The sequence below is a fragment of the Colius striatus genome, chromosome 2 (assembly GCF_028858725.1).
Source record: "Colius striatus isolate bColStr4 chromosome 2, bColStr4.1.hap1, whole genome shotgun sequence".
Lineage (NCBI taxonomy): Eukaryota > Metazoa > Chordata > Aves > Coliiformes > Coliidae > Colius > Colius striatus.
The window spans coordinates 59,800,647-59,812,683 of NC_084760.1; the positions used below are offsets into that span (position 1 = coordinate 59,800,647).

A 12,037-nucleotide genomic window follows, 5' to 3' on the forward strand; every position below is an offset into this window, starting at 1 on the left:
AAAAAAGATAAGTTTGTATTAATTTCCTGATCTGTTGCAGAAACTTGTGGCACACATTCAAAATACATGAGAGCTGTTTACCCCACAAAAACCTTTCCAAACCACTATACTATTGTCACAGTAAGTGAGAATTTGCTATTTTTCTTTTCATTATCTGGTTGACATAGTGATTATGTGGTGCCAATCCTTTTGTGGGACATATGAACTGAAGTTACAGGAGTAAAAGAGAGACAGAGATTCTGAGATAGACATGATCAATGTGCCTATATGTATGCTTTCTGATTCTGGCCTCTGAACCAGTTATCCCTGTTGGTCTGTTTGGATATGGGTGACTATGAGTGAAGACACAGCCATTTGATGAGAGTGTATGTTAGGATGGGTTTGGCAGCTGATACACAGCCACATGACAAATATGGTACTTGATCTATAGCACATCAGATTTTAACTGGATTGGAGAAAAAATAGAGAAACTCAATGGAACTTAACAGGCATGCTGAATTCATTGAGAGGAATCTGATAATCTATGTGAGTTAAGAAAGTGTGTTCTGTTTCTGTGATAAAATAGCCCTAAAAATAAATTGCAACACTGCAACAGAATGCATTGCAATATCATATAGGCTCTGTTTGAGTTCCAGTTTCAGCAGATGTATTTGTTTATTTTCGTTTTGCAGGGATTGTATCCAGAATCTCATGGTATTATTGATAACAACATGTATGATGTAGACTTGAACAAGCATTTCTCACTTTCGGGAACAGAAACGTTTGATCCTTCATGGTGGAAAGGGCAGCCAGTAAGTTTGTTTGTCATCATGGTATTCTATTATGTCAAAGTGGCTTATGGGCCATATTATAAAACAAAACTAAAACAGAATAAAATGCAAAGCTGTGTGATACATATGCAGTATGTGCAAAATATCCTGTACCTTCCTATCACAGGCTGCTTACAAAATAGTTTGCCTGTCAGAAAAGTAAAAGAACCCTTAAAATGTTAATTTTGAGACTAAAAATTAGATTTAATGAGGCAGATGGTAAAAAGGACTGAAGTAATTTGGCTAGTGTTGAAATGCATGTCTTGCCACAGGAAGCCATAGTAAATTTTGCATATGATTTTCTTTTGGGGTATTTTTTTGTTTGTCTTATGCCAACTAGCTACAACGTGAAATCTGAAAATCTACTTCCCAATTATACTCATTCACAAATACATTTACTAAGTCCAGGCATATAAAATCAAGGAAGAGAATAACAAAGTGCTTAATTGTACTGAGAGTACTGAAAGTACTAAAAGTATTGAATGCTTTCTTTGCTTCAATCTTTATGGCCAAGGCTGGGCCTCAGGAAGCCCAGTCCAGCAAGAATAATAGGATGGCCAGGACAGCAGAGGACTTGCCCTGGGTGGAAGGGGAAAAGGTTAAAGACTTGTTGGCCAAGCTTAAGGCTCATAAGTCAATAGGTCCTGATGGGATGCTTCCTAGAGTGCTGAGAGAGCTGGCTGATGTGATTGCTAAGCCTGTCTCCATCATTTTTGAACAATCATGGAGGACAGGCAAGACGCCTGAGGACTGGAGAAAGGCCAATGTCACTCCAGTCTTCAAAAAGGGCAGGAAAGATGACCCAGGAAACTACAGGCTGATCAGCCTCACCTCCATCCCTGGAAAAGTGATGGAACAGCTCATCCTGAATGTTGTCACTAAACATATGAAGGAAAAGATGGTTAGCAGTGAGAGTCAACATGGCTTCACCAAGATGAAATCCTGTTTGACCAACCTGATATCCTTCTATGAGGGCATAACCAACTGCCTAGATGAGGAGGGAGCAGCAGAAGTTGTCTACCTAGGCTTCAGCAAGGATTTTGACACTGTCCCCCATAACATTCCCATCAGAAAGCTCAAGCAGTGTGGCTTGGATGAGTGGACAATGAGGTGGATCAAGAGCTGGCTGAATGACAGAGCCCAGAGGGTGGTTATCAATGGCATGGAATTGAGTTGGATGCCTGTGGCCAGTGGAGTTTGAAAGCAATAAATTCTAGGGCCAGTCTTGTTCAACATCTTCATCAACAACCTGGATGAGGGGACGGAGTGTACCCTCAGCAAGTTGGCTGATGACACCAAACTGGGAGGACTGGCTGATTCCCCAGAAGGCTGTGCTGCCATTCCGCGGGATCTCGACCGGCTTGAGAGTTGGGCAGAGAGGAACCTCATGAGGTTCAACAAGGACAAGTGCAGAGTCCGGCATCTGGGAAGGAACAATCCCCTGCACCAGTACAGGCTGGGGGTTGAACTGCTGGAGAACAGCTCTGCAGAGAGTGACCTGGGAGTCCTGATTGATAATAAACTAAAAATGAGCCAGCAATGTGCCCTCATGGCCCAGAAGGCCAATGGCATCCTGGGATGCATCAAGAAGAGTGTGACCAGCAGGTCAAGGGAGGTTCTTCTCCTCCTCTACTCTGCCCTGGTGAGGCCTCATCTGGAGTCCTGTGTCCAGTTCTGGGCTCCTCAGCTCAAGAGGGACAGGGAAGTGCTGGAGAGAGTCCAGTATGGGGCCACCAAGATGATCAGGGGAATGGAACATCTTTCATCTGAGGAAAGGCTGCAGGAACTGGGGCTGTTTAATCTAGAGAACAGGAGACTGAGGGGAGATCTTATTGACATTTACAAATATCTAAATTGTGGATGTCAGGAGGTTGGGACATCCCTTTTTTCTATAGTAGCTAGCAACAGGACAAGGAGTAATGGGATGAAGCTGGAACACAAAAAGTTCCACTTAAACATAAGAAAAAACTATTTCACCGTGAGGATGAGGGAGCCCTGGCACAGGCTGCCCAGAGGGGTTGTGGAGTCTCCTTCCTTGGAGGTTTTCAAGACCTGCCTGGACATGTTCCTATGTGACCTGATCTAGGCGAACCTGCTTCTGCAGGAGGGTTGGACTAGATGATCTCTAAAGGTCCCCTCCAACTCCTACCATTCTATGATTCTATGAATTTACAGCAAAATCAACATTTATATGTAATATATGGCATTTCATTAATAAACCTCACCTTGATTGTACCTATTAATATTAACATTATTAATATCAAGCTCTAATAATTGTATCAAAATATAAAAATTAGACACGCAGTATATAATATTTCTACTTAATATGCATTTATATATTTATATACATGTGTGCTTATGTGTTTCTATATATATCCGTGTAACTGTATTTATAGAATACTTAAGTACCCAGGTTTTGGTGCTGTTGTTTCATGATACATTCTGTCAGGTTTGTAACAGAACAACAGCTACACGCATTAAGATGAACAAAAAATATACCCTCTTATAATAAAGTATAAAACTAGAATCCATATCTATAGAATAGAACAGAATATTTTAGTTGGAAAGGATTTACAACAACTGTCTAGTTCAACCACTTGATGATTTCAGGGCTGACCAAAAGTTAAAGCATGTTATTAAGGGCATTGCTCAAATGCCTCTTAAACACTGACAGACTTGGGGCATCAACCAGCTCTCTAGGGAGCCTGTTGCAGTGTTTGACTATTTTCTTGCTAAATAAATGTTTCCTAATGTCAAGTCTGACTACCCCCAACTCAGCTTTGAACCATTTTTCTGTCCTTCACGATCCTCTGGCATTTGTCACAGGAAAAAAAATCACCATTGGTTGCCAGTTATAGAAATACCTATATGATTTTTTTTCCCCTATACTGAGAATACACAAGAAATGACAAAATCCTGGCTTCTGCACTACTATTTTTCTTCAGAATGTGTATTTAGAAAACAAACTTAAGATCAGATATGATGATTAGGCAACTGTGTGATGTGTGAAGAAAGAAAACTGCACACTTGCAGTCCATATTTCTGATCCAATTTTTTGTTTTTACTTTGGTGGTCTCCAGTGGTGTAAATGCCATAAAATCATTTGTTTGTATCTTTACCCATAGGTCTGGCTGACAGCAATGTATCAGAATTTGAAAGCAGGCACTGTCTTTTGGCCAGGCTCTGATGTTCAAGTTAATGGAACATACCCCACGTTGTACCTTCTATACAACGGGTAAGTTTTTATAGAGCTTGTACTAAATTCCCGTAAATTACTCCAGAAATCCAAATTGCCGTATGATAGCTGAAGGAAATGAAATATAAGATTTGTAAACAATAGTCTGAGAAATATGTGCCACATCACTTTATCCTGGTTTTGCCATGGAACTATTAATAATAGTTGAAATTTCTAAAACTATTTAGGGAAATCACAGCGAGAAAGTCAAAGTATTCTGTACAATCTGCTCTCTTAGACAATTTTGATAGTTTCTGGCAACTGCAAACCACTGATCTCCCACTAGGAAAACATCCTATAACTGATTAATAGCCATTCCTAAGCTATACCGATGGTTACCATATGTCCACACATCAAATCTACATATATTGTGTAGCTCTTCAAAAATACTTTTACCTGAGAATAAATTTCCTGGTAACCTGTGTCATAAGGAATATAGACTTGGAAGCCATGGCAAGAGGCTATGGGAGGCAGAAACATAATTGAAGAGAGGACAGTGGATGGGGAAGAGGCTGAAGGAAGATGTGCTCTAGATCAAATCCTTCTCGTCTTGCTTGCCGGTGCAATAATATGCACACTGCTGCTGAATCATAGTTCTGTATGTTTTGGCTAATTTATTCACAGGTTACACATATGAAAATATAACAATTACAATTTTTCTTCTTATGGGAGGCATTAATATTCATGATGATTTCAGTAAATCTCCCATGATTCTCTCACATATAACTGTAAGTTTCTATAGGTAACAAAGGTTTTGCAGTGATGTGTAGGATACTCAGAAAACACCTGAGTACTGTAGGTAACTGGCATAAAGCTTGTGCACGACTTTGGGGGAAAGCAAAGCTACTAGTGGGTGAACTCCTTCCTAGGAGACAAAGCATGACCTCACAAAGATTTTTCTGGTGGCATTCCTTGCTTTTAAAATATAAAAGTCCAAGGTTTATATATGCCAAAAAGAATGAAAACTATTCAGACTTGTACTTCAGGTTTATGTCCTGAATTTGAAATCTTTTTCACTTGCATTTAGTTATAAATATATGAGTACTCCCAGCAACATCACACGTTTGTGTTTGCAAAATCAGGATCTGTCTAATTCACCATTAAAAGTGAGTAACATTCAATAAAAAATGAGAATGATAAAACTGATTTCTGGTACCTTGTTAAGTGACATAGTTTTTGAAATCCAAATCTGTGGCTTTACTGTATGACTAGAGAGTAGACACTCTGCATCTTGAAATTAAACAGACTTATCAGAAAATCCTTGTTAACATCATATCTTTTAATTATTTTTTTCAGTTCAGTTACATATGAGGAGAGAATTTCAGAAATATTGAAATGGCTTGATTATGACAAAACTGAGAGGTAACAGTAATATCTAGCTGGTTTGTGAGACTATAGCTTAGAAAGGTTTTAATGCTTAGCAACTGAAATGTCTATTGATGTTTGTGAAATGTGGAATGTTCCTCGCTCTTTCAAAAAACAATTTGCTGAACTTAAGCCTTTTCTGTAAGTACAGCTAATAATTTTCAGGATAAGAGTGTAGATACAAAAGATGAAAGAGTGAACATATATCTGAACGGGATGTACTGTTTCAGTTTTCTTTTATGATTGTGTCTTTTTTCTTGGTGCATGGCCTAGAGGAAACATGGAATATTCAGTTTCTAGTTTAAGTGTATGGATGAAATATTTGATATGAAAGATACAGCATAGGAAATGTTAAATATCTGAAAGTAATTACAGGCAGTAATTCAGGATGAAAAATAGAGGTCAGTACTGATTGTAGTGTTTAACTTTGTGATATGTGCGACATTTTTTATGTAACTTGTTAACAAATCTCTAATATTTGCAGTTAGGAGATGCTCTCTAGAGCCTCACTGCTTAATAAGGAAGAGATCCTTTAGGTAATAGTTCCACTTACATCTCAAAAAGAAACAGCTCGCTGTGCTGTCTGAGATACTGATGTTTTTCAGAGTGATTTCTGGATACCATTTAAAGACACTGGATCCTGTTTCTGAAATTGTAACTTCAAATAGTCTGAGTTGATTAATTACAGGATTCACAGGAAGCTGAGTGATTATATTTGCTGTAGGGACTTCTATTAATGTTTAAATAAGTTATTTATAATTCTATTTTAATTTTTGTTTTGTGAAAGTGTTCTTTGAAATGCTGTCTCCAGATTCTCATAATATTCCATTCTTATTTATTGCTAACTCCAGGCCCAGTTTCTATACTTTGTATATTGAAGAACCAGATTCTTCTGGACATTCCTTTGGACCAGTTAGTGGTGGCGTGAGTAGTTTTTGTGTTTTTCTTAGACAAAATCACACTAAAAAGGATGCTGTACTATGGACTTAATCAACTTACAAACTTGGAAAGGATAGTAGATGAAAAATATCATGACTGTTTAATGAGTTTTTATTAAGAACTCTTGCTTGTGGTTGAGGCCATTGTTACGATACCAACGCTGAATCAAAAGAGCTGTTAACCAAACGGACTGGCACAAAATCATTTCAGACCATACTATTAGAAATAATATCAATGGTTATGTTTTGACTGAACTTTAATTTTATTCCCAAGTAGTATTTGGAAGCATGTGGCCTGGCAATTCCTCAGAACTGTCTTTTATTTATTCCTAACACTGTACTTCAATGTTTGTTAATTTGAAATCCAAAAATATTATGTTTCTACTATCATGCAGGCCTAAAGTTGAGTCTTTAAGAAGCTTAGGATTTATCCTGTCAGGTCCTTCCTGTAACGGTTGTTTAATATATTTGAAAATGGTCTTTAGCAAAATGCCTTCTTATTGTAAAGAAAAACTGATTTGTGTAGGATAACTTTAGACTTCCTGACTGGAAAGGGAACTCCATTTATCTTTGTAGATAAAGGGCTTAAAACCCCATTACTATCTGTGTAATTGTAGATATGTATGTTGTCCATGCACACAAGATGTTCCAGAGAGTGAGGTAGAGTCAAGGAAACAAGAAGGTGCAAGTGCTGAGACTTGGAGTCCTTAGACTTGGTCAGGTACTGTCTTTACTGTAGGACTTGGAGAAAGACTAAGTCTGCTATGCCAACTAGGGAAGAGCCATCATCCATGAATGGCTGCAGGGCAGGTTGTATTGGATTTCTTCACTCTTTTCCTGAGTGATTCTCAGTGGTTTTCTGTAGGAAGTTTAAAGGGACTGTATAAATGAGAGAAGGGAATCCTACTTTCTTGGATGCTACACTGGTCTTACAGATAATGTGTGTGTGTAAATATTTCTGGAATGCTATTATTAATACAATGTTATGTTCATACCACAACAAAAATTGTCTTTAATGATATCAATCTAGTATTTTATATATATTTGAGAGTGTGGAACAAATTTGATCTGAATATTTATTTTTTTCTTTCAATAATCACATCTTAAAGTTGCATATGCTGCGGTAGAGTAGTGAAATTCTGCACATCTATACTCTAGTCATGAAGGAAAAGGAAAGGAAGATACAATATTAAGAATCTGAAAACTGAGAGAAAAATCCCACTTTTTTCAGACTGATGAATACATTTAAATGAGAACTTGAAAACTTGAAATCAGAAAGACAAATCCTAATGAAACTGGTTTATCTCACAGGTAATCAAAGCCTTAGAACGAGCAGATCAAGCACTGGGGATGCTAATGGAGGGACTTAAACAAAGAAACTTGCATAAATGTGTAAACCTTATTGTTTTAGCTGATCATGGTAATGTATTGGTTCTTTTTTTCAATCTAAATTTTACCAAGTCATTTTTTTCTTCCTCTGTGTAATATGTGTGCTTACTAGTTTTAATCTATTTTGTAATTACTTTATCTTCCATGATAGATATTGTATGTTAAAAATAACTCTATCTATGTTGTCCTTTAGGTATGGAGAAGACCTACTGCAAACAGCTAGAATATATGAGTAATTACTTTGAACAGGTTAACTTCTACTTATATGCTGGGCCTGCAGCTCGCATTCGAGCAAGAAATGTTCCACAGGACTATTTTACCTGTAAGTGTGGACTGATCCTGGGATTGCACAATCAATAGAATGGGAAAAAATACATAGTTAAATAAAGGAAATGGATAATCAGTAGTAATCAGCTGAATGAACAGCTTTCTGTTTCACTTAACCAGTGTCCATGGAAGTTTTTTGTGTTCTTCTGCAAGAATGACACCTTTGGAAGAAATTTAAAGTTAAAAAAGCTTGTTGCAGACTCTGATTTGCATTTTCTTGGCATGTGGATGGAGGAAGTCAAAATAGTTGTAGTGTTTTGAACTGGAACTTCAGGTCTTTTCAAAGTGCATTGTTTGTCAGATTTCTTGCACAACATGATCAGAGTCAATCTTTTTGAAGCAGTGACTATTTCTAACTGTGTGTACAAAGTTGTGGAATATGAATTTTAGCACAGTGGAATCTAAGCCTTGGTTAAGCCCTTTGGATAGTATCACAAAGGAACACAATATTGAAACCATATGAGCTGACTCTGACTTGAAACAAATCCTGTGCTACCAGAATGAAAAAAACCCAAAACATTCCAAACCTTTCTTTATCAGGAAAAAGAATGGAGAGAGGTAAAATCATGGAGGTGCTTTATTTAGTGACTTTATAGAATACATAATGTATTCTAAAAAGCCTAATTCTTGCAGACCTCAAATAAGACGTGACATCCCATTGCACTTTTTGTTTATCTTTTCTGATTGTATTTGTAGCCAACAATATTTATACAACATACAGGAGACTTTCCTTGATTTAAGCAGAAGATGATCTAAGTCACACAGGAGCAGAGTAATAAGCAGAAGCTTATGTTTTTTAGAAAGCTATTATAAAAAGGTTAAAGTCACCCTTTGAAAATGTGGAAGGTGAAAATGCTAAGACAGACTGAATGTTTCTCTGTGGCTGCTGCTGGAACTGGAATACAAGACAAGTACTCCATCTCCATTTCAATGTTAAAAAGCTTATACTTCAAACAGAGGTTAGGTGGAAGAAGAAAATTTGGTTCTGATGATGTGTCAGCTTTAGGTGTAGTGAGCCATCACCACGGCAGTTTTCTACAGTCTGTCTTGATGTACCCAAATTGCTAGGTTCTTCCTTAGGCTACTACACTTACAGGTGGCTACCCTTTGAAACATGAAATTCCTATCTATGGAAGGTTATGGTTACTGTAATCTTCACAGAATTATGAATTCAATTTTACAGACAAAACATCTGAATGTATGTTAACTCATCTTTTTCTTTTAACAGTTGACTCAGAAGGAATTGTTAAAAACCTCACGGTGAGTAAACATTTTTGTATTTTTTCCTGATAGTTCATCTTAATATGGATCTGATCAGAAAGCACAGTTTGTGAAAAACTGGGACTACAGTGCCAGTTTAAATAGCATACTGACTCCAGTGTACCACAGGACGCAGTTCTGAAAGTTGTTCAAAGATAGTGCAGGAATGGTTGCCATGGAGACTCTGTTCAGAGCAAAAGAGTTTTCTGTACTTCACTTTGAAAGAGAAGAAATAGCTGACTTCATGTGGGGAAAGTAGGTTATGTCTTCATTATAGAACAGAATACAACACAGAGATGTGGTAGATAACAACTCCATACTCCAGTACAGGCTGGGGGTTGAGCTGCTGGAGAGCAGCTCTGCATAGACAGACCTGGAAGTATTGGTTGATAACAAACTAACCATAAGCCAGCAATGTGCCCTCATGGACAAGAAAGCCAATGGCATTCTGGGGTATATTAAGCAGAGTGTGGCCAGCAGGTCAAGAGAGTTTCTCCTCACCCTCTACTCTGCCCTGGTGAGGCCTCATCTGGAGTCCTGCGTCCAGTTCTGGGCTCTTCAGCTCAAGAGGGACAGAGAACTTCTGGAGAGAGTCCAGAGCAGGGCCACCAAGATGATCAGGGGACTAGAGCATCTTCCTTATGAGGAAAGGCTGTAGGATCTGGGGTCTCTTTAGCCTGAAAAAGAGAAGACTGAGAGGGGACCTCATCAACACTTGTAAATACCTAAAGGGTGCATGTCAAAAGGATGGGGTAACATTTTTTTTATGTACTGTCCAGCAGCAGGTCTAGGGGTAATGGGCATAAGGTGGAATACAAGTTCCCCTTAAACAGAAGGAAGAACTGCTTTCCTGTGAGGGTAAGGGAGCCCTGGAATAGGCTGCTCATGGAGGGTGAGGAGTCTCCTTCTCTGGAGGTTTTCAAAATCTGCGTGGGTACATTCCCAAGTGACCTAACCAAGGTGAACCTGCTTTAGCACAGGGTTGGACTAAATGACCTGTAGAGGTGCCTTCCAACCCTGACCATTCTGTGATTCTGTAATGATAGGTATCTGTTAGCTCTGAACCACAGGTGCTGAACCCATGCTAGGTTAAAGCAACATTTCCATGCATCAGGTAATGACATTGTAGAACACGTTGCCGCAGGGTGTTGTAGAGGCTGAAAATATGTACAGAAAGGTTAGATTAGATAAATTATTGGAGAGCAGGCCTGCAAGGGTTATTAAGTGTGATCCACATGGAACCTCTGGCTTAAGAAGTCCCTGAAACCTAGAGGAAACTAAGCAAGTACAAGAAAGTTAGTTCAATACTTGGTTTGTTCTTACACACTTTAAGTATCTGATTCTGAAAATTCTGGAGATCTGATTGGAAACAGAGTACTAAGCAAGATGGACCTTTGATATGAGGCAGTATGGATCTTTTAAGACCTTTTATGACTTGCCACTTAGGTACTTTCAGTGCCTTTAGATATGCTGCACCACCACTGGGCCCCATACTGATAGCTCTGTTTGCATCTCTTCCTTACTTTAAGGATGTGACATATCAGGACAGGTCCAAGCTTTTCTGTGTCTCTCATGTAGACTATTGCTCTTTGTATGTATACTCTGTGACAGCTAAGCTCTGAAGGGTACAAAGGAGTGCAAAACAAAGGAAGACTAAGCTTATTTCTTTTACTGAAAGGTGCTAAGATGTGATAGTGTGTGTCTTTCCTTATACCTTTTTACACAGATAATTTGTTGCTTCCTTTGTTGTTATTTTTAAGATATATATTAATAAAGGTGGGATAAATGTGGTAGACGAACTAAAATGCTTGTAGGAAATTTGTCTTTTTGTGTTTATTTGCATGTGTAATTTACAGTGCATTAAACACTTAAACTGCTTTCTCTCTATGTGCTGTCATAGTTTTCTTTTCATTCCTTCATTGCCAATTTGTCTTGTATTCTCTGTCCTAGTCCAAGTGGTCAACAGATGTTCTGATACTTTTAAAATACACGTTCTCAACTTTGAAAAATTCTGGACTCTCAGATGGGTGTATTTATGATAAGTCACCACTAGAGGTCTTCCTTTAACCTGTTGAACGGCTCAGTTGTGCACTACTAGATGTGGCTTTTGCCTGCCACTGAAGTCCAAAGAGCGGTTTCTTGATTCTGAATAACTAAGAACACAACCTTCATTCCCCAGCATCCAAAGAAAATGTGTGAGTAGCTGGGAATAGCTTTTTCAGTGCTACATCACCTATCCCATTGTATGATGTGGAGCCTGTCAAATCAAAGAGTGTTAGTGTGAGTGGTATAGCACAATTTGCATGTTCTCAACCCCATTTGAAAGTAGAACTGCTAATAGTTACAGAGATGTGACGTCTCTGCCTTCTAGGAATAGCCTGGTGTCAGAACACTTCCTCTTTCCTTTTCTATTCATAAATTGTTGACGTATTTTGTCCCTTTCAAGTTCTTAGAACGAGAGGTTTGGACAAAGAAGGAAGTTGTGTGTTGTATATTAATTGCTGATCAAAACAGACATAAAGTCGTATTACACCTTGATTTCCTGTATTTTTCCCTTTTAGTTCTATTGCCTAGACTGGCAAACTCATAGAGTCCTTAGTTTTCATTTTCCTGGATTCTACTATGATTCTTTGATGACTATCCAGCCATTCTTACTCCCATTTCACATGTTGATGTCATTCTATACAAAATATACAATTCTAGTATGTGGAGAT

At 38.2% G+C, this 12,037-nt stretch overlaps 1 protein-coding gene across 1 annotated transcript in view; it reads left to right on the top strand.

Moving 5' to 3' along the window:
* ENPP3 (ectonucleotide pyrophosphatase/phosphodiesterase 3) overlaps nt 1–12,037 on the top strand; it is a 42,665-nt gene that overhangs the window by 12,368 nt on the left and 18,260 nt on the right. Inside the window, exons 7-14 of the mRNA XM_061989564.1 lie at nt 41–120; nt 672–791; nt 3,935–4,044; nt 5,341–5,406; nt 6,261–6,333; nt 7,659–7,767; nt 7,930–8,058; nt 9,292–9,323. Coding sequence (XP_061845548.1) covers nt 41–120; nt 672–791; nt 3,935–4,044; nt 5,341–5,406; nt 6,261–6,333; nt 7,659–7,767; nt 7,930–8,058; nt 9,292–9,323 — 719 coding nt within the window. The remainder of the gene's footprint in view (nt 1–40; nt 121–671; nt 792–3,934; nt 4,045–5,340; nt 5,407–6,260; nt 6,334–7,658; nt 7,768–7,929; nt 8,059–9,291; nt 9,324–12,037) is intronic.